The sequence below is a fragment of the Callorhinus ursinus genome, unplaced genomic scaffold (assembly GCF_003265705.2).
Source record: "Callorhinus ursinus isolate GAN/ISIS: 27379988/994484 unplaced genomic scaffold, GSC_fseal_2.0 scaffold12, whole genome shotgun sequence".
NCBI lineage: Eukaryota > Metazoa > Chordata > Mammalia > Carnivora > Otariidae > Callorhinus > Callorhinus ursinus.
In genome coordinates, this window is record NW_027397074.1 from 47,802,251 (window position 1) to 47,824,552 (window position 22,302).

At 37.6% G+C, this 22,302-nt stretch overlaps 2 protein-coding genes and 1 pseudogene across 5 annotated transcripts in view; 1 reads left to right on the plus strand and 2 right to left on the minus strand.

Annotated features, from left to right (window-relative positions):
- BBS9 (Bardet-Biedl syndrome 9) overlaps nt 1–22,302 on the plus strand; it is a 474,925-nt gene that overhangs the window by 42,908 nt on the left and 409,715 nt on the right. The gene's annotated exons all lie outside the window — the stretch shown is intronic.
- On the minus strand, nt 7,007–7,343 carry LOC112825055 (gamma-aminobutyric acid receptor-associated protein-like 2 pseudogene; annotated as a pseudogene).
- Nucleotides 14,938–15,258, minus strand: LOC112825056 (large ribosomal subunit protein eL43-like). The gene has a single exon (XM_025873128.2). It carries the CDS (start codon nt 15,232–15,234, stop codon nt 14,938–14,940), a length of 297 nt encoding a protein of 98 aa, XP_025728913.2. The 5' UTR covers nt 15,235–15,258.

The window sequence follows — 22,302 nt, forward strand, 5'->3', positions numbered from 1 at the left end:
ATCCTAGCAGGTAGTGCCCCCATTTTTGATTGCACCTCATTAATAGCCTTTTTGATTTCGACTTGGTTAGATTTTAGTTCTTTTATTTCTCCAGAAAGGGTTTCTCTAATAACTTCCACACTTTTTTCAAGCCCAGCTAGTATCTTTAAAGTCATGATTCTGAACTCTAGGTCCGTCATCGTACTAATGTCAGTATTGAGTAGGTCCCTGGCAGACAGTACTACCTCTTATTCTTTTTGCTGAGGTGATTTTTTTCGTCTTGTCATTTTGTCCAGAGGAGAACAGATGAATGAGAGAACAGAATGCTAACAGGTTAAATACGTCTCCAGCAAATATACTCTATACAAATCAGAAAAGACCTGAAACCAGGGACAAGAAAGGGAAAGAAAGAAGAGAAAAAAAAAGGAAAAAGAAAAAGATAAAGACAAACAAAAACAGAACAAAACAAAAAAAACAGAATATGATCAAATATGATCAGGCTAGTGCATAGATCAGTGCCACACACTAGCTTTTGGGCATATTTTGGTCTGTTAGAAAGTGCCTCCTAAAATTTTAAAGGAAGAAAGACTTATATATGTACAAAATAAGGGTTGATACAATGAAGGGATGGAAGATGACTGTAAAGATGAAAAGTATAAAAGATTTTATAAAAGGAATTGATAAGAAGTTCTTTTTAAAAAGAAAGAAGAAGATTTAAAAAGAAAAAGAAAAAAAAAAAAAGGGAGAGAATGTGATCAGGCAGAATAGAACAAAGCCATACACTAGTGATTTAGGATATATTTTGTCTGTTAGAAGAAATTGTATCTCAAAATTTTAAAGAGAGAACAACTTATATATATATGCCAAAAATAAGGGTAACTACTATGAAGGGATAAAAATATGACTCTAAAAATGAAAAATAAAAAATGTGCAAGACTGTTGAATCACAGATCTGTACTTCTGAAACAAATAACGCAACATATTTTAAGAAAAAAGAAAAAGAAGAAGATAGGAGGAGAGAAAGAATGAAGGGGAGTAAGTCAGAGGGGGAGACGAACCATGAGAGATGATGGACTCTGAAAAACAAACTGAGGGTTCTAGAGGGGAGGAGAGTAGGGGGATGGGTTAGCCTGGTGATGGCTATTAAAGAGGGCACATTCTTCATGGAGCACTGGGTGTTATGAACAAACAATGAATCATGGAACACTACATCAAAAACAAATGATGTAATATATGATGATTAACATAATAAAAAAATTAAAAAAATGTTTTTTTTAAAAAGGGATTGATAAGATGTTGTTTGAAAAAGGGAAAAAGAAAAATTAAAAAAAAACCAGTTTAAAAAAATTAACTTTTAAAAACTAATGAATTATGGTAAAAAAGCCATGAATTCTATGTGCAGTATTTCCCTAGCGCTGGAGTTCTCCCGTTCTCCTTGATCGGTAAACTTGGTCTTGGCTTGCTGGCTGTTCGTGCTGATCTTCTGGGGGCGGGGTCTGTTGCCGTGGTTCCCAAATGTCTTTGCCGGAGGCGGAATTGCCCGTGCGCCCCCTCCCCCGTCTGCCCGGGGGGGGGGGCCCGCGCCCCCCCCCCCCCCCCCCACGCCCTTGTCGGTCCAGGCTAAGCAAGCTGCTCCGGTTTGCTCTCAGGAGCTTTTGTTCCCTGCAAGCTCTCGGTACAGCTTTGGAGGACCAGGGTGAAAATGGTGGTCTCCCAATCTCCGTCCGGAGGAGCTGAGAACTCGGGGCCCCGCTCCTCAGTGCGCCCCCAGAGAAAAGCAGTCACTCCCGTCTCCCTGGTCTCTGGCCGCACTCCGTGCTCACCCGGCCTGTGATCGAGCGTTTCTATCTTTGGCACCCGACCCCGTGTGGAGTCTCCAAACCCAGCAGATCCCTGCGGTGCGCTCCTGAGCCGCTCCTCCCGGGGGGAGGGAGGGGAGTCTCCCCAGATCTGCCGCTTGTTGGGTCCCTGCTGGAGGAGCAGTGGCCCGACTGGGCCACGGATCACAGTTTATGGCCACCCTGAGCTGAGAGTCCGCGCCTCGGCTCCATCTCTGCAGCCGGCTTCCCAGCTCCGATACCTGGGAGCTCTGCCGTACTCAGGCACCCCGGTCTTTCTGTGACCCCGAGGGTCCTGAGACCCCACTGTCCTGCGAGGGTTCCACCCCCAGCTTAGCCACTGGAGCGACGTCCCTCAGCAGAGCCGACTTCTAAAAGTTCCGATTTTGTGCTCTGCAGCTCTATCACTTGCCAGAAGCGGCCGATGGAGGCCCCCTCCCCTGACATCTATCCTCCCTAATATCGCCTCGGATTCACTTCTCCACACGTCCTACGTTCCAGAAAGTGGTCACTGTTCTGTTCAGAGTGTTGTTACTATTCTTATCTTCGATCTCCTGTTGAGTTTGTAGGTGTTCAGAATGGTTTGATCCCTATTCAGCTGAATTCCTGAGACCAGATGAAATCCAGGTCTCCTACTTCTCTGCCATCTTGCTCCGCCCCCGGGACATGCTATTTAAATGTTCAGATCCCTGGCTTGGTTCCTTTAACCGTGCACCCATTTGTCATGTTTTTAGTTCTGGGTTTAGTCTATGTTAAATTTGGCGGCATGTTCCAAATTCTTAATAGATAAATTGAAACTTGAAGTGATGTAGGGCATGATTTTACTTCATCTTTTCCTTCTTTAATACTCCCCACACCAAAATGTGTATACTTTTGTTATAAAAATAATCATGTTCACAAAGGAATATTTTAAACATGTGGATGTGTAGAAAAGAGGAAATAAATGATTTAGCACCATCTTCCAAATATACCCACCGTTAACATATCAGTGTGCAATAAATAGACTATAGCCTAGGATATTCCAATCTGAGTTAACCCAGAGTAATTTTATATTTCTGGAATTTAGTTATCTCACCATTAAAATGGCACAGTCATTGAAAAAGTATGTTTATCATGTGAAGTCTGGTGCTTTATAATATGTATGCAAGTTATGGCAATAAATATGTGAAGTAGATATATTTTTCAGCAAAGCTTTTACTTAATATATCTGAAGTCAGTTGAAGAATTTATTAAATATTGGTCTTCAGTTTGCATCAATTGAAAACATGGATTTACTAGCAAACAGAAAAACGCTACCATGTTACTTGGGTTTATCTATAAATAGAAAAATAGCATGTTATATGATATTCCTAAATATTTGGCGATGGATATATTTTACCTGTCAATTCTTATACTCCAAATCAAACTGGCCTTTCCTTTAAAATGGTAAAAAATTTCATACAGTGATTTTAAGCCTGTGCATATCTTATATTATGGGAAAGCCTCCTTGAGGGCTGTGTCCAGTAACAGCTCAGGATGTCTGGTAACAGTGTCTGCAAGTGGATGGGGAGTACCCTGTATCAGTACTCTGAGACTGATGGGGAGCATGTACAACAGCACTTCTGACAGTCATCAGTGCCTTCTGCTTCTTTTTGCTACTTTGCCGTTTCAGGTTCCCTTTTCAGTCTATATACTTGAACTACCACTTGTAAATGATTTTTGTTCAATGAAATTTGAGATTTCCCTATATGAAATAGTCTCTGAGAGTCATTTTAGATCTGTTCCTTTTACATCTTGTTCGTATTGTGTGGATCATCCACTGATTATTTGAGATTTGGTAGATGACACTACAACTGTATCTCACTTGATAACAAATTATTTCTCAGTTATTATAATGTTGTATTTCATATGTATATATTGTTAGGGTTTTGTTTGGTTCTCATTTTGTTTCCGTTTTGCAGCCTTCCATATCATCCTGTCATTGGTGCTTGTTTTGTTTAGTTCATATTCTTGCTAATTAAAGAGAGGGTCTATGTGAACTCTGCAAGAAGGAGAGGGAGGCCTTTCTGTAAGCTTAGTGAGGGTAGAGACCATGTCTTCTGCTCACCACGTATTTAATGTCTTGCGCAGTTCTTGGCACATAGTATTTGTTGGGTGAATGAAACAAAATTGCCATGTGGTTGTACAGAGCTGATGTTATACACATCAGGCTTTCAAGGTTATGTTTTGGAAACAAATGTTAGCCCAGTGGACTCATTCTAGCCAACTTCTGAGTTTTGTTTTCTTCCTTCACAAACACATGTTGACCAAGTACTATAGTACATGGGATATAGTAGTTACCATAGTGGTAAAGGTGGAGGTGATTACTTGGGCCTCTGGGCTTACCTTACTCACATTATTTCCCCATATACCAGTGAGGCAGCATTTATGCAAGTCAAGCTTACCAGTAGAAATAATGAGCTTTTTCAATGATTTGGAGTTTTGTTTCTATATATTATTCATCCTTTTGTTATCAATGTTTTTTGCATAAAATGTGATATTCAAAATTACTGAGTACTTGTGATAATATTCACAAGTCAAAAAGGTTTTAGTTTTCAAAAATTATTTAAATTCTTTGATATTTAGTATAGAAGACATTTCTTCTCATTAACCCTTTTTATCTCTCTTCTTTCTGTGTCTGTGAGAGCTCATTTTCCTTGAACCCTTACAGTTCTTTTATTTTACTTTGATTTTTTTCAACAAATGAAACTTCAAGAAAGTAGAATTTTTATCAAGGAAAGTTGAAAGTCAGAATGTAGGCATAATATGGGCATGGTATGGATTACAAAGGTCTGACAGCACAGTAGTCCCAAATTTGTGACCAAAGTGGAGAGAAAATGCTGTATATAAAAGGTTCAGTATGTTTGGAATATAATTGTTAGTAAAGAAGGTGAACAGATTTTACTAATAATTTATATGAGCGTGGTGGAATGTTTTTCAAATCATAAAATGACTTCTATAAGATTGTATGGGATTATATTGTCACATAAATAAAAATTCATACATTCTTTGGAATAAAAAGCCCGTGAAAGAAAACAGTAAACTGAAGAATAAGTAAGTCATCTTTTGCCTCATCTTGAGGCAACCCTCGATAATCAGATCCTCAGCCTTCAAATAAGTTCTAATTGTCTAAACTGAGGCTTTTTTCTTTTCTGCCAAGGAAATGTGTTAGTGGCCACATGTGGTTGCTGAGAGGCTGTGCTTCCCAAAGCTGTCTGGATTCTTTGATAGTCATCCAGAGAGTGAACTGATATGCTCAGCTGGGGTGAATGAACAGCCAGAACACAGTCCTGCTTTTCTGTGTGGGGCTATTAGTACTAATAAAAGATTAGTGCTATTTTCCTTATAGGGAATCAACAGATAATGTTTTGATAACCCTTGTCTCACCAGTGAACCATATGGCCTTTATTTTCTAACAGATATGGTTGAAATATTAGAGAATAATGTTAGAAAAGGATCCCTATGGTGGGCTGGCTCCTGTTCCTTGCCTTGGCATTAAAGGGTAGGTATTTTATAATATTGGAGAACTTCCCTCATTTGTTTTTAAGATCCTTTATGGATCCATAGTGAGAAGTCGGAAGATCAAGGGGATAATAGGATTGATTCTCATCCTGTGCTGGGTTTTCTCATATATATGGTATTCATTTATAAAATCTCTGGTCCAAGACCCATAAAACAATGTTACTTTCAAGCAGCGTCTTCCTGTATATTATATTGTATAAAACCTTTAGTTCCCGGGGGAGGGTTATAAAGAAGGTTCCCTGTAGTCTGCAAATTCGTTTTTTACGTGATCATTTGAAGTTGTTACTTTTCCTGAAAGGTGAATTCTGATTCCTTCTCCATATATACTTTGGAAATTTGGTGGTTAAATGCCTCTTTGCCTACTGTGGCTAAGAGGGGAAAGGCTAAAAAGAATATTTTAAGTTTCTTGGTGTTGTTTGAAAAAAATAATTTCTTTCATGGTGGCTGAATGCCAAGGCTGGAAAAGTGTTATGGAAATGTCTGTGGTCAGGACTGCCTTTGACGAGAGAAAGGTTAAATATGGTAGTTTTGATAGGACTTGACAGCCATTTTTGATCTATATATATGTTTCATCATGATTCCTTTCTTAACAGTGGAATAACTAAGCTATTAAATATTTTACTCAATTGAGAAGGAAAATGATTACCATAAACTACTTTATTTAAATGACACTGTGACATAAAATGTTCCAACAGTTTAAAATATTCATCTACCAAACATATTGCCAATGGAAATGAACAGTCCTTCCCATCCCCCAGTATTTCTTGAATTAAGTTGATTCAGTAACCCTTTTCCAATCTACATGGAAACTCTTGCTTGCAGATTTAAATTCTAAAACACAGGGTAGAGATACATGTTAATGTTTAATATGAAAAACAAATGTTTGTTGACTACTACCAGGTTAAAGTTATTTTAAGAGTACATTAGTAGTACTCTGTGTAGAGGATATCTGTCTATCTGCACACACATATAAGTGTGTGTGTGTGCGCGTACATACACATGTATATATATATACACACATGTATACACACAATAACATACACAATAAGCTTTAAGTATATTATCGGATTTTTTTTGCCTTTATAAGCAGAAGTTTGTTAATTATTTACCTTAATAGTTTCAGAAAGAGGAACAGATTAGCTCAGTCCAACATGATTGACAGTTGGCAAAATCTAGTGAAACAAGTGTTCTGATTGCTAAGGATTTAATTTTGGTGCTTTTAACACTTAGCCATCTTTAGCACTTCAAACATAATCCAGAAGAAATGCATCATCTCCTTCCCTTTCATTATAATACCCTGCCTCCATCGCTTTAATATGGAAATATCTTCATTAAATATGATTTTCAGAGGAACAGGTTCCCTGGAAAGTACAGCCATGAGGACAATGCACAAAAGGAAAACTCATAACAAAACTCTGTATGTTAACTTACTAATCTAAGGAAACAAAACCGTCTAATATAGTACAAAATAAACCCAGTTACAAATGCACTAAGAGGTCGATGTGTAGAGTCTGGTAACTGAAAATGGCTGGCTGTTGACAAGATATGCAAACAGGAATGGTGCACCTAGCCCGGTGTTGGCCCTCAGAAGCCAGAAGTGTTCTGTCCACCGTAGGCCACATATAAGAATCCCTCTTCATCTCTTCCTTCTCCTAAAGTTGTCTCGTAGTTAGGCTGGACTGTGGGACTGTTTTACACACAAACAGGAAGCTTGCCTTTTCAGAAGGAAGCTGGATCCTTTTCCTGATGAGCCACATGAACTGAGCCACACTGATGTCAGATGGAACTAGATACTTCCGTTTGTCATTGTCAACAATCTGAGAGCCTGAGACTTTTTCCACAGTCACTGGAACCCGGTCGGGATATTTCACTCGGGTCTTCGCAGATTCCACGCATCTGTGTTCCGGCAAGCGGTCCTCCTTGAACATCCATTTCATGGCGGTGGCAGGGAAGGGATGCAGCTGGCTCTCGGAGCTGTGGAGCTCAGTGCACCAACCACAACAACAATGGCCTAGATTATCTTTTTGATGTGCTTTTGGGTGGTTTTCCAATTTTTTTACTAATGTGAATAAAACTGCTGTGAACATTCTTTTATAATTCTTTATGTGGACAGTAAATATTAAAATGTTATACATAGGTAGGATGATTTAAGAATTATATTGCTAACTTTTTTTTCCCAATTTTTTTTCACTATTATAAATTTTGAGATACGCAAGAATATCAAGAATAGAGTTCTAGTATTAGTAGGCATGCTTTATGTGGAAGAATAGTATTGTGTGTACTTACCTCTTCAACTTCTAAAGATATAAAATTTGTACCATAAGTATTTCATAGAGTACATAATTGAAGTCACTTCTGGCTAATTGAGAATATCATAAATGATTAAGCTTGGTATATCTGAATGAGGCCCCCATATTATATTAATTTGAACTGTATTTCTGCCTAAGTTAAAAATAAGCAGGGTTGGGCGCCTGGGTGGCTCAGTCGTTAAGCGTCTGCCTTCGGCTCAGGTCATGATCCCAGGGTCCTGGGATCGAGTCCCACATCGGGCTCCCTGCTCAGCGGGGAGCCTGCTTCTCCCTCTCCCACTCCCCCTGCTAGTGTTCCTGCTCTCGCTGTGTCTCTGTCAAAAAAATAAATAAAATCTTTAAAAAAAAAGATAAGCTGGGTTTTATGGAACACTACATCAAAAGCTAATGATGTAATGTTTGGTGATTAACATAACAATAAAAAAATTTAAAGAAAAAAAACAAGCACAGTTTTAATACCAAATTTCCTTACATTGAAATTTATGAATAAGAAAGAATTTCTAGATTTTTGCTAAAATAAGACAGTATTATTTAATATGGAAACAATAACTGAGAAGTATTCCTAAATCTAATTTGGAAAGTTATATTCATGATTTTAGGGGACTATGAACATAAGTGAATGGAAAATTAAGATTTCATATGGCTTTTTGCAGCTGGTTAAGTCCTATACAGTTCATTGTCTTAAAGATGAAATTTGTACAAGGTTTTGGGAGGCAGGAATTGTAGATTAAAAGTTCTCATTTCAAAGGTAGTACAAAATGGTTTTAACAATCTATCATCTTTCATTTACCAAAGGAAATATGTAAAAAGAAAAGGAAAATGTTCAGTGGGAACAAAACATTGAGATGATGAAAAGCTACAAGGAAAGAAAAAGGACTTTAGAAAGACTACTAAAATGAAACTAGCTTTTTTTCCTCAAAAATCTGTCTGAATTCATTTTGCTTTCATTATATATCTAGCCTGGAGGCAAAGTATGTTGAGTATTACAACAAAGAGGGTGTTATAAGGAGGGCTTTTAAAAAAATAATAAAGTATAACATATGTGTAAACCATGCAACTTTGTAACAGGAAACTTTATAATAAGGGAGGACTGTGCTTAGCTTTTCCACAATTTTGGAAGAATGAGTTTTATTAGGTGTTAGACAAAGAAATTATCAACTGACTTTTATGCTGTAAGGTTGAAAGATTTGTTATGACCATTTCTAGACTTTAGCAGTGGTTTTAATGTGGGCCCTGATATATTAGAAACAGTGCCTAGCACTATTAATATGTCTACTGTTGCTAGTTCTCTTAAGGAATATGATGTTTAACTTTGGCCTTTCAATGAAAGATTATTCAAAATCCTGTTATTCTGTGGTTTTCTCAGCAGTATTAGGCTGTTCTTGAATTGATCAACACATAATATAATTTGGGAACCCAATCAATGGTTCTTTTATTTTTGAAAGATGGTGACAAATTCTTTTGAAACTTGGGAAATTAGCTCCATCATTCATCCCTTACTCTTTCTTTGCCTTTCCTGCCCAACTTCCTAAAAACCATATTGTTTTGATGTCAGTGTGTAGAATAGATTATCTGTTGGGGAATCAGTATGTATTAATTATATTTGAATAAATGTAAGCTTGACAAATAAAATGGGTAAGTAGGTGTTGTGCCCAATAGGTTATTCAGTTAATGAGGACACTAAAATTAGGGATCTCTAACATGCCAGAACCATATTTCTTGTAAACTTTCCCCAGTTTTGAGATTAACTGGCAATAGCTATATTTTTCTGGCTTTTTAAAGTCTAATATGTTATGGTAGAGTTTTAGGATTTATATAGTGCTTATTATAGAATAGTTGAACTCTTTGTATTTATCACACTGCTATTGAAGTGAGCTAGAAGTATAGAAATCAGTCTTCTACCTTTTGGTTTTTCAGTAATCTATCTTTTAAAATATTGTATCCCATACTCATTTTCCTGTCTTCTCTCTCCCACTAAAAAATGATTACACACCATGCACATTTATGTACTGTTTTCATTGAAGGTGGGGGAGTTCAATGACACCCCTTAATATCCAGCCCACTGTAGGGATGTTAGAAAACCAGAGATGAAGTTTCTAGGCTTAGGTGAGAGATGTTAGAAATATGTTAGCAAGATAGATTATTACATATTTAAAAATAGACTATTTGCTTTCAACCTTGCAAGATCACAGAAGCATTCAAAATAACTTTTAACCATGTGCAGGTCATTTGATAAAAATAAAAAGCCAAATAGTGCAAACTTATGAAGGCAACATTTCCCCCTCATGGTTAACTCCTTATCTCTAAATAATGTAATTACCCACTATTTTTGAATTCATCATATTTAATTTTTTTCTGTTGATGTACCACAGTGACAAAGTGTTTTGATTAATAACACATTTTCTCTTATCCTTCAAGTTATATCACTATCTCATTTCCATTGCTGCTCATTTCTGCACCTACAAAAAGGATACTCAAACTTCTATTTCTTGTTTTATCAGCTTTCAACTCCTTGATTCCACATTTTGTAAAACAAGCACATTAGTCATTTTATCTTTACCATTATTACTCTCTACCTTAAGTTTCTCAACTTCTGTCAACTCACCTTTATTCTTGCTTTGTCAAAGTTAATAAAATTTACAAAAAAAAAAGGTTAATAAAATTTACATAGTGGTCTGTAGTTGCAGCTAAATCTTCTGTGACTTCTCTGTAGATGATTCTAAAAGTTAATACATACTTTGAGATATGTAAATATTGTTCAGTGTAGTATATGCCAGGATCATATTTCCTTTCTTTATAGTTACAATGTCCTGTGCTACTCAAAGGAGAATGTTTCTAGTAGATTCCTTTTTTTAAAAAAATCATACATTTCTTAAAAAAAATCATATATTTCTTTACATAGCCTTATAATTCCTCAAGTTTTCTAGGCTTTCAGTCATACCATTGAATCTGTCAATTCCCTCTAGTTCCTGGGGACCTTCCTGTTATCTGGAGGTATGGGATTTTTTTTTCTCCCCAATTTTTTTTTACTTTTTGAATTACCACATTTTGTTCTGGAGTCATTTTTATTTCAATCTTTTGTTTTTCTTGGGCTTTTCTTATTTCTGGCCTTCCTCAAGTGTTTGGTTGTCAGTTTTTTTTTTTTTTTTTTTTTTTTTTTGAGGATCAATCAATAGATTAAGTACTGTGAAAGTGAGTTGGCTTTTGACCAGCCAGCCTAGCTTTAAAGTGAGTGGTTGGGGATCTAGTTTAAATTAGGGACCTCCAAATGTCAGAATGAGGAGAGGAGGCCTATACCTTCATAGGAACTAGCACCAGTATTAATCACTATAGTTCTTCCCAGACAGGCCAATATTTCTTTAAAGAATAAAACACTTCTTTCTCTCTCTCTGTTTTGTTTTGAGGGTGAAGGGCAATAAATACCTGCCTGTTGAATATATATGGCAAGTGGGAAGAGGGAAAGGAAAGAGGGCAGTTGGCTAGCTGGCTAGCTGGTGTCCTTGGCTATCTGTATATCTAATCTTTCTTTCAAAATGTTTTTATTGATATGTAAGTCACTTATACAATCCACCTATTTAAAGCACACAATTTAATGATTTTTATTATACTCACGGAGTTGTGCAGCCATGACCACATCAATTTTAGAACATTTTTACCACTCCACAATAAACCTCTTACCGTTAAAATGGTTCTGAGACTCAATTTTCAATGTGTGGAACAAGGATGGGGGTGGGGTTCCCATGCAGTTCCAAATAATTCTCCAGACACCAGCTTGGTGTTCTATAATTCAGTTCAATTCTGACACTATCCATCTGGAGATAGCATCAGATCCCACAGGTTAAGGGGTCAGTTCTACAGAATTGCTCCCCAGCCCCAGTGCACCCAACCATTTCCCGATTTCAGATGCCAGTTTTAAGCCCATGTTGTTACCTGTGCTTCTGACCCACCAGATACAGATTGGAAGTTCCCACGACCCCCTCTTAGACTTCAGACAGCAGTACCAAGCCTAGGTTGTAATGTGTACTTCTGATGGACCAGCTATAAATCAGAGGTTCCCATGACTTTCTCCTTAGGTTCAATTAAGTTGTTAGAGCTGTTCACAGAACTCAGACAACTTACTAGATTACTGGGTTTTTTTGTTTTTGTTTTTTAGTGAGGGATATAACTCCAGAACAGCCAGATGGAAGAGTTGCATAGGGCAAGGTATGGGGAAAGGAACTTCCATGTCCTGTTTAGGTATGCCACTCTCCCCAAACTTTCCACCAACTCAGAAGCTCTCTAAACCCTGTCCTTTGGATTTTTATGGAGGCTTCATTACTTAGGCATGATTGATTAAATCACAGGCCGTTGCCTATCTGTTCAACCTCCTGCCCCTCTCCCCTTCCTAGAGGTTGGGATGGTAGGATTGAAAGTTCCAGCCCTCTAATCATATGGTTGGTTCTCCTGGCAACAGTCCCTATCCTTAGGTGAGGGCCAAAAGTCATCTCATTAACATAATAAAAGAGACCTTTATTGCTTTCAACACTTAGGAAATTGTGAAAACCCTTGGACATTTCACATAAATGGAATCATAAAATATAAAGTCTTTTGTGATGTCTATCTTACACTTAGTATAATGTTTTCTTTCTTTTTTTTTAAGATTGTATTTATTTATTTGAGAGAGAGAGCTTTAAGATTTTATTTATTCATTTGAGAGAGAGAGCAAGTGAGAGCATGAGCGGGGCGGGGGGCGGAGCAGCAGAAGGAGAGGGAGAAACAGACTCCCTACAGAGCAAGGGACCATGGACCTGAGATCATGACCTGAGCTGAAGGCAGACACTTAAACAACTGAGCCACCCAAGTGACCTTTAGTATAATGTTTTCAAGGTTTATCTGTACTGTAGCATGTGTCAATATTTCATTCCTTTTTAATGTAGAATAGTATTCTGTTGTATGAATATACCACGTTATATTTATCTATTCATCAATTGATGGACATTTAAACACTTGATCTTAGCCAAAAGGCCAAGAAGCCATATTTGATGGGTATTTAGATTTTCTACTTTATGGCTATTGTGAATAATGCTGTTACGAACATTCATATACAAATTTTCATTTCTCTTGGATATATCTAGGAATAGAATAGCTGTAACTCTATGCTTAACCTTTTGAGGAACCACCAAACATTTTTCCGAAGTTGTAAACTTATTTTCATTCCTACCATTGATGCACTAGTGTTCCACCCAAGGATGAGGTTCTCCACATTCCTGTCAACACTTGTTATTATCCATCTCTTTGATTATAGCAACCCTAGTGAGTGTGTGGTGGTATCTCATTGTGGTTATGATTTGCATTTCTCCAAACTGTGTCCCTGGGGCCAGGGGCCAGGGCTTGTCATTTGGTGGGCTTCTCTTGATGACAGTTAGGGGACTACCTAGCTGTTTTCCTGGGGACCCAAATATCTGTAGCTGTAGGTCTTTTCTCCTGAGGTGGTCTTCTTTCTCCAGGGGTTTCTTTAACTTCTTTCTGGGGATCATGAGCCTAGCCCCATGGTTGGAGAAGGGAATTAGAGGATTGACTATCCAGGATATAGACTTTTTCTTCAACCGTGTATTTTCAGTTACTTGCCCCATTCCCATGCTATTCTCTATCTGTGTGTCCCTTTAATCTGGAGTCCCTTGTTTCGTTTAACTTCTCTAGAGATTATACTTCCTGGTTTCTGTGTATCTGTTACTTACATAGATGTTTAAATAACTCTCTTGTCTTCAGATCCCTTCTTACCTCACTTTCTTTGATACCTCGTGCTTTTACTTCCTGAATCTTTTTGGAATTTTATGGGGTAAATAAATATATTCTTCAGGCATTTCGGTTTGACCTTGCTGTGCCCTTTTGTATTGTTTACCTCTTCTCTGTTCACTTCCTATCTTCATAGATTGTGGTTAGGCTTACCACAGGTCTTTTGATTTCTTTGAAGGAGTTTATGTCTGTTTATTTTACTCCTTTTTGTTTGGGGTGGTTTTTTTTAGAGGAGAAGAGGACATAATAGTCTTTAATTAACAATCTTGAAATAGGATGTCATACTCTTTTGATATAATGCATCAGAGTCACTAGTCAGGTAAAGAAAATGTGAGTGGCTGTCTCCACAGGCTCTTAATTTCTGCCCTGAGTGAAATAATAATAAAGGGGGTCAGAATGCTTGCCAGGTCATGATTACAGAAGCTTGGCTGTAAGTCATGGGCAAAAAGCTTGGTTGTCTGCGCCCACAGTTGAGTGAGTGGTTTCACCTCTGGGGCCCAGTGAATGTTCAGACGGTTGAGTAATCCCACCTCAGGCACAGGGTTGGCAGCAGGGCCAGTAATATCTGAGTACTTGGCATGATAATTAATGGGGAAATAGAAGGGGAGTGTAAACATTTGACAGGATTTTGTCTCTTAGTTTCTTACAGTTTCATTTTCATTGCTATCAATAGGATTGGTTTTGCTCAGAGAATGGGGGTATTCTTAATTTTGGCAGAATGCAAGGACTACTTTCATTCTAATATGGTTTCTCTAGGGAAAGGAGATGAACACTATGTTAGTCCGTGATCTACTGTAAGAGCATTTTTTAAACCAGTTTATTTTTACTAATTTTTAAATGTTTTACTTAAAAAGTTGAAGTATGGTTGATATACAATGTTACATTAGTTTCAGGTGTACAACAGTGATTCAACAACACTATAATTATGCTGTGCTCACCACAAGTGTAGCTCCCATTTGTCACCATACTTTCCTATTACAACTGTATTTTCAATGCTGTACTTTTCATCTCCATGACTTACTCATTTCATAACTAGAATGAGCCTATCAGTAAGGTCAGAAGATGACAGGTAAGGTCTTGGTTAAGTTCTTAGCTCTTTGGTAGGTTGTGGGGATTGAGTTAGTCCTATTTGAATCACATAGAATTTGGGAACAGATGCTGGCTGACAAAAATCACATGTTTGCTGTGCAGAGAAAAGACAAAACTCTAGAATAGTGGTTCTCAAACTTCAGTGTCTACCAGAATCACCCGGAAGGCTTATTGAAACACAGGACTGCTTGGCCCCACTCTCAGAGTTTCTGACTCAGTAGGACTGGAGTGGGGCCCAAGAATTTACATTTCTTTCTTTCTTTTTTTTTTTCAAGAATTTACATTTTTTTTTTTGTTACATAAATTAACCCATTTATTATAGGCTAGTAATGTTTCAAATGGTGAAGCTTCTACTGGTCTTTCAACTCCTTCAGTCTTCTTTTTTTAAAAAATTTTTTATTGTTATGTTAATCACCATACATTACATCATTAGTTCTTGATTCCTTCAGTCTTCTGATAGCGGACTTTACTGTGACAGCAGAAGTGGTGTTGAAGGTCCAAGCGCCACCAGCGATGGTTTTCATGCAGGAGCCACAATACCAGATCCCCACAGTTCGTCTTTTCATCTTTGTTTTGCCACAGAAGGAGCAAGTATACTTGGTGTGCTGGCTTATTTCAATCTTCTTCACCATTTTTCTGAGGGAGGCACCATAACGGGTCCCATATTTACCCACGATTCCGACCTTCTTGGTGCGTTTAGCCATGTCGCCGCAAACTAGGTCTGAGCCCAGAGAGCAAGAATTTACATTTCTAACAAGTTTCTACCTGATGCTGATACTGCTGGTGTGGGGAACTATACTTTGAGAATCACTGCTTTTGAACAATGGTTCTTAAATTTTAGTGTGCGAAGAATTTTCTGGGAAGGTTTACTGAAAGTGTTGGGTCTAGGGCCTCATTTCCGGAAATTCTGATTTGGAAAGTTTGGGGTGAAGCCTAGGAATCTGCATTTTAAAGTAGCCTAGCTAATTCTGTGTTGTTTTTTTTTTAAATTCCACTGTATGGATATATACCACATTTTATCTATCCATTCATCATTTGATGGACAACCCCAGATAATTCTTATACAGGAACCACAGAAGATCAGCACACCATACTATGAGAAATGCTGCTCTGTAGATTTCATGTAACAAAGATTATAAGTTAATCATCCTGAGGCACCTGGCTGGCTCAGTCAGTAGAGTGTGCGACTCTTAATCTCAGGGTTGTGAATTTGAGCCCCATGTTGGGAGTAGAGATTATTTAAAAAAATTTAAAAAATCATCCTTATTTATTTATTTTTACTAAGTCAGAATACTACTTTTCTAATTTCCACATGTACTTTGGTATCAGTCAGTATCCCAGCAGGAAATAGAGCTTATCTCAGATGATTTAAATGAAGAGATTTTAGTGAAGGCATCATTGACAGGTGTAGGCAGAGTTAAGGGAACAAATAATGAAGCATCCAAGTATTATCAGGAGTGGATCAACTTTTACCACTTCTAGGGTTGAAGGGACAGGAGGAAGGAATGGTATTATTTTGAGGGTTTATTAAGAGCGAGAGCCATGGAGAAGGGCCCTTCCTCTTACTCTTCATTCAGGTAGGGGAGACACAAAGTCTCATCAGTCACCTTTTGTTGCAAGGTGTTATTTTTGTCATTTTCCCATCTGAAACCAGAATTGCAATGTAGTCATCACTAGTGCTCATCTTATAACCTAGTGGGAAAGGGGGTGGGATGGTGAAGAAATAATTAATGTAAAATATGCTTAGCTGTGACATTTTCCATTTTTGTAGCTGGTCAGCATACTGAAGTTGATAATCATAACTTTCTTTCTCCACTACCTATTTTCTATTCTCCTTATATTTTTTTCAGCACATTGGCTAGTCAGGCTTCTTTGCCTTCATACCCCAAAGATCTGAGTCCTTAAGCGTCCTATATTTATTGGGTTAACATACTTTTTCATTAAATTTGTTTTTGGACATAGGAATAATACTAAGAGGCTGGTCAGTGAATCCCTTGGATTTTAGACATAGTTTATCTGTTCCTGATGTACAACAGCCACTCAGTTTCCTCTTAGTAATAGGGAGAAATCACTCTGTCAGCACATTAACTTTTTTTTTTTTTTTGCCTGTGGTAGAATCCGAACTGGGGCAGTCTCAGCTTCAAATTTAATAGAACTGTGACCGTGTTCCTTGCTGGAAGCTTTCTTTTCCTGGGAACTAGCATCTCTAATGTCTTCACAAAGTATGTCCATTATGAGAAATCCTTCCACACAGATCCTTTCTGGACCTCCTTTTTACCAATATTTCAGTCTTTTTCTTTCCACTTCCTTGATCCCAACCCATTAGCCATTACCCATGTATCAGTGTAAATCTGAATCTTAGGCTGTCTCACATTATCAGTAAAGTGACGATGAGATGTATTGCTCAAAATTAAACTCATTGGGAAGATTTTCCTTTGTTACTGTTTTTCAAGGAAACTTTGGAGTGAGAAACTGATGTTACAGCTTACCCGTGCTGCCAGCGTATCATGTAGATGCATCTGTAAACCAAGGCTGTGGGTTTTTTCCTTCTTCGGTTCATTGGTCATAGGAAATTGAACCGGAAATTGAAATGAGGTCATGGAAGAGGCAGTGAAGCAGCTGGAGTAGGTACTATGGGATTTGAGCCACTTATTCAGTTTATGCCTTCTTTTCTTATTCATATATTTCATTTCTCTTTAATGATAAGATGCTGTTTCACATACTCAATTTCGTAACTCAGTAGATTGGGTAACCCATTTCATGATGGGCAGCTCTGGTCCTGTAGTCACTTGGTGTCCTGTAACTGGGTGTTCTATCTGTATCATGGCCCTGCAGAACTAGGAGCTGTTTCTCGAACGGAGAATAATTGTTGACAGATAATCTGAGTGTCTGTACAATGACTCTTCTTTTGGGGGTTTTCAGAGGCTCTATAGAGTAGACTTTTCTGGCATAGGTAATTCAAGTACTACTGGGTCTTTTGGGCCATAGAAGATCAGCTTACTCTAAAGCCTTTATCAGCCTTAAAGCCCGCTCTTGCTCTGGGCTCTACTTAAAAGTAGCCACTCTCCCTGAATGTATGACACATTGCTTCCAAAATTCAAGGACAGTCTCCAAGTTTTGTGCTTTTTTTTCTTTTTGGAAGGCAGTGCAAGGTGAAGCAACATCTTTTTTTAGAGGGCATATTCTAACATGTCCTAGATTTTCCTGGAAACTTCACAGTGTGGTGCGCTTTTGAATTTTTATGGGGTACTTGCCACTTCCTGCTTACCAGATTTACTTATAATGTCATCGGTATTGGACTAAAAGAAGATCCCCTTTTTTAAAAATTTTGCATGACAGAGAGTTTTTACTCATAAATGCTTATCAGTATGCCAAATAATAATGTGTAACTAGTTTTTGAAGAGGGAAGAGGGTCAGAGGGAGAAGCAGACTCCCCGCTCAGCAGGGAGCCCGATGCGGGACTCGATCCCGGGACTCCAGGATCATGACCTGAGCCGAAGGCAGTGGCTTAACCAACTGAGTCACCCAGGAGCCCGATAGGAGGAATTCTTAATCTCAGGAAACAAACTGAAGGTTGCTGGAGTGGTGGGGGGTGGGAGGGATGGGGTGGCTGGGTGATAGACATTGGGGAGGGTATGTGCTATGGTGAGCGCTGTGAATTGTGTAAGACTTTGAATCACAGACCTGTACTTCTGAAACAAATAATACATTATATGTTAAAAAAAAAAAAGAAGATAGTAGGAAGGGAAAAATGAAGGGGGCGGAAATCGGAGGGAGAGACGAACCATGAGAGACTATGGACTCTGAGAAACAAACTGAGGGTTCTAGAGGGGAGGGGGGTGGGGGGATGGGTTAGTCTGGTGATGGGTATTAAAGAGGGCACATATTGAATGGAGCATTGGGTGTTATACGCAAACAATGAATCATGGAACACTACATCAAAAACTAATGATGTAATATATGGTGATTAACATAACATAATAAAATAAAATTAAAAAACAATGCCAAAAAAAAAAAAAAGATCCCAGCAGGAAAAAGCATTCATGACAGATGGTTCAAAGAGACTTTAAAGAAGTGGGATTACTTATAGAGGAGTGGGAAGAGTTAAGAAAAGAAATTGTCTCTATAGTTAGCAGAATAAATGTAAACTATCTAATTTAAATAGTTGTATTTTGGGGTATGTTTGTTATGGCAGCTTGACCTTTAACGTAACTAATATGAGAATTTACATTATTATGGCTGTGTAGACACTACTGACAGCTGAGGCATGATTGTATTTCTTCTCTCTGTTTTCTCTGAAGTTAAAAATAATTTAAAGGACATTTTTATACCCTTTAACCAGATTTCTCCATTGAATATTTTTATCTCATTTGTTTTATCACCTCTTTCTTTCTCTTGTGCTCACTCTCTCATGGATACGCTTAACTGACTGAGCCACCCAGGCACCCTTTAGTGTGTATTTCTTAAGAATAGGAATATTCTTACATAACCACAGTACAGTTATTAATTTCATAAAATTACATTGATATAATACTTTTATCTGTTCTAATACCCAAATACTAATTTTGTCCATTGTTCTAATAATGTAAAAAGGTGCTTTATAGCATCCCCCCCCACACTATTACAAGATTTAGTCCAGGCTGTATTGATTTGCATGTATTTTTGGCCTCTTTTAAGCTGGGAAATATCCACAGCCTTTCCTTGTCTTTTATGACATTGACATTTTTGAAGAGACTCTCTCACCACTTAAAAAAAAAAAAATTTCTCATTTTGTTTATCAGTTGTTTCCTTGTGACGTTAAGATTATACATTCTTGGCCAGACTAGTATACTACTGCCAAGAATAGGTAATATTGCGTTTTCTGTACAGTATCATGTAGAATCACCTTCATTGATGATTAATTTTGATCTGCTGGTCAAGGTGTTGCCTAACTTCTCCACTGTATAATTACTGTTTCCCCCCATTGCTACTAGTAAGCAGTATACATATCCTGCTTTTCATCAAAATTTCCCCTTAAATTTATCATTCATTGTTGATTCTCACCTGATAAAATCTTTACAGTGATGGTTACAAGGTGATTTTTCTAACTCAGCACTTCCTTTATATTTGCCATTTGGCTCTCGGTGTTCTTTAAGCAGTAGATTTCCCTTCTCCCTCATTTATTCATTTGTCTATTATTAGTGTGGACTCATGAATTTCTATTTTTCTCAATAGTTTATGTCAATATTGAACTTAATACTTTTGGTGCTTAAATTGTCCCAGATTTGGCCAGTGGAAGCCTCTTCAAGCTAGCTCCTGTGTCCTTGTGACATACCTTTTTTTTTTTAAGGACTTTTAAAACTTTATAGCACAGCAGAATGTTCCAGGATCATCTTATACCTATCCTGCTCTAGCCATGGAATAAGCTATTTCTCTAGGCAGCCTTGGTTCCTATTAGTGAGAAATGGTATTAGAGACTGAGATATGAGTGCTGGGTGTGCTCTTGTTACATGGTATCTTTGCTTTTAGGCCCTTTTAGAAGACAAATCTATAAATATGTACATGTACATATATTTACACATACATACATACAGAAGCACATGCATAGAAACATGCACAGAAATATGGATATATTCACATGAACGTGCATCAACTTAGACATATACATTGTTTAGGTATCATGAGTTCACACCAATATCTCCAATTTTAGTCTTTCCCTACATGGTTCTTTTTTCCTTTCCCATTCCATATTTATATCCCTTCTTCCAAAGTGGATCCGTGGCTCCCAACAACATTCACACATGTATTCATTCACTCATTCCTATAACACATGTAAAATAGTTTCAGAATGTCTTCTGACCATATCACTGCAATAAACAAACCTCTGTTCCTTCTCTTTTTAGCTAGCTCCCTCCCAAAATCAAGTGCTTCTCTAAGACTGCCCCTTGGAATCCTGCATACTTTCAAGTTCGTTCCCTCTGGCCAGAGCCATGAACTCCTAGGTCACAACCCGTGTTGAGTATTTTTGCATTATTGTTTCACTTTTTTCTTTGATTTTTTTTTTTTTAAAGATTTTATTTATTTGACAGAGAGAGACACAGCGAGAGAGGGAACACAAGCAGGGGGAGTGGGAGAGGGAGAAGCAGGCTTCCCGCCGAGCAGGGAGCCCGATGTGGGGCTCGATCCCAGGACCTGGGATCATGACCTGAGCCTAACGCAGACGCTTAACCATCTGAGCCACCCAGGCGCCCCTTTTCTTTGATTTTTATCTGTTCTTTCCCTAAGATCTCAGCTTCCCTCTGTTACTTTTCATCGAATCTTACCAGCCTTTCTTTCTCTACTTTCCATACTCTTGGGTTTCTGGTAGTAACATTGGGCTGGTGGTAGAATGGCTGTTGGAATTCCCCTGTCCACATGGTGGAGGTTGCAGTCTTCTCTGTATCACAGTAATGCAGAAGGTACAGGGTCAATGAATTTTATGTCTCTTCTCCCCCCACCCCCCCGGAGAGTAAAAGAGGAAGGGCTTTGAATTAGGTGACCACCATTACTCTGTGAATCTAGAAACTCTGTTTTTTAAAAGACTTTTAGATCTCAGACATATTAAAGTGAATATAAAGGGACATTATGAACAACATTATGCCAATAATTTAATAACTTAGATGAAATAAATAATTTCAAGACCATAATTTACTAAAAACCAACACAAGAAGAAATGGAAAGTTTTAATAGACCTATATCTATTCAAATTTTTGAATTCATAATAAACCATTTCACAAAGGATATTTCTAGCTTAGATAGTGTCACAGGTGAAATATATTAAATGTTTAAGGAAGAGATAATATCAGTGTTATATAAACTCTTTCCAAAAATAGATGAGGAAGGAATGCTTTCCAACCCATTTATGAGGCCTATATAGTCTTGATACTAAAGCTGACAAAGGTATTATAATAAGGAAAAGTTACAATCAGTATACCTCATTGACACAGATGCAAAAATAATATTAGCAAATGGAATCTAGCAGTATACAAAATGGATAACCTATCATGACCAATTGGAAGTTTATTGCAGGAATATAAGATTAGTTCTACAATTGAAAATAAAACCATACAAAAGCAAGAAGAAAAACTACAAGATTTAACATAAAATTGGTTATAGACCTAAATTTAAAAGCTAAAACTATTAAACTTGTCAAAGAAAAAATATTTATTTTTATAAAGAAAATTTTTATTACGTTGGAGTAGGCAAAGATTTCTCAGGCATACAAAGCATTAATCATAAAAGAAAGAAAATATAAATGAATTATACTTCACCAGAATTGAAATCTGTCTTCAAAAGATAACTTCAAAGGAAAACATTTTTTTTAAATAAAGATTTTATTTATTTGAGAGAGAGAGAGAGAGCACATGAGCAGGGGTGTGGGGTAGAGGAAGAGGGAGAAGCAAGCTCTCTGCTGAGCAGGGAGCCCCATGTGGGTCTTGATCCCAGGACCCTGAGATCATGACCTGAGCTGAAGGCAGACGCTTAACTGACTGAGCCACCCAGGCACCCTGAAAAGAAATCATTTTTGTAAGAAATTGAAGAGGCAAGCCTCAGACTGAAAGAAAATATTCACAATGCATATAGCTGACAGATGAATTGTATCCAGAACATATAATGGATTCTTTTTACTCAATAAGAAGATAACCCCATTTTAAAACATGGACAAATGTTTGAAGAGACATATCACAAAAGAAGATATATACCAATGGCCCAATAAGGACATGAAAAGATGCTCAGCATCGATAGGCCCCAGG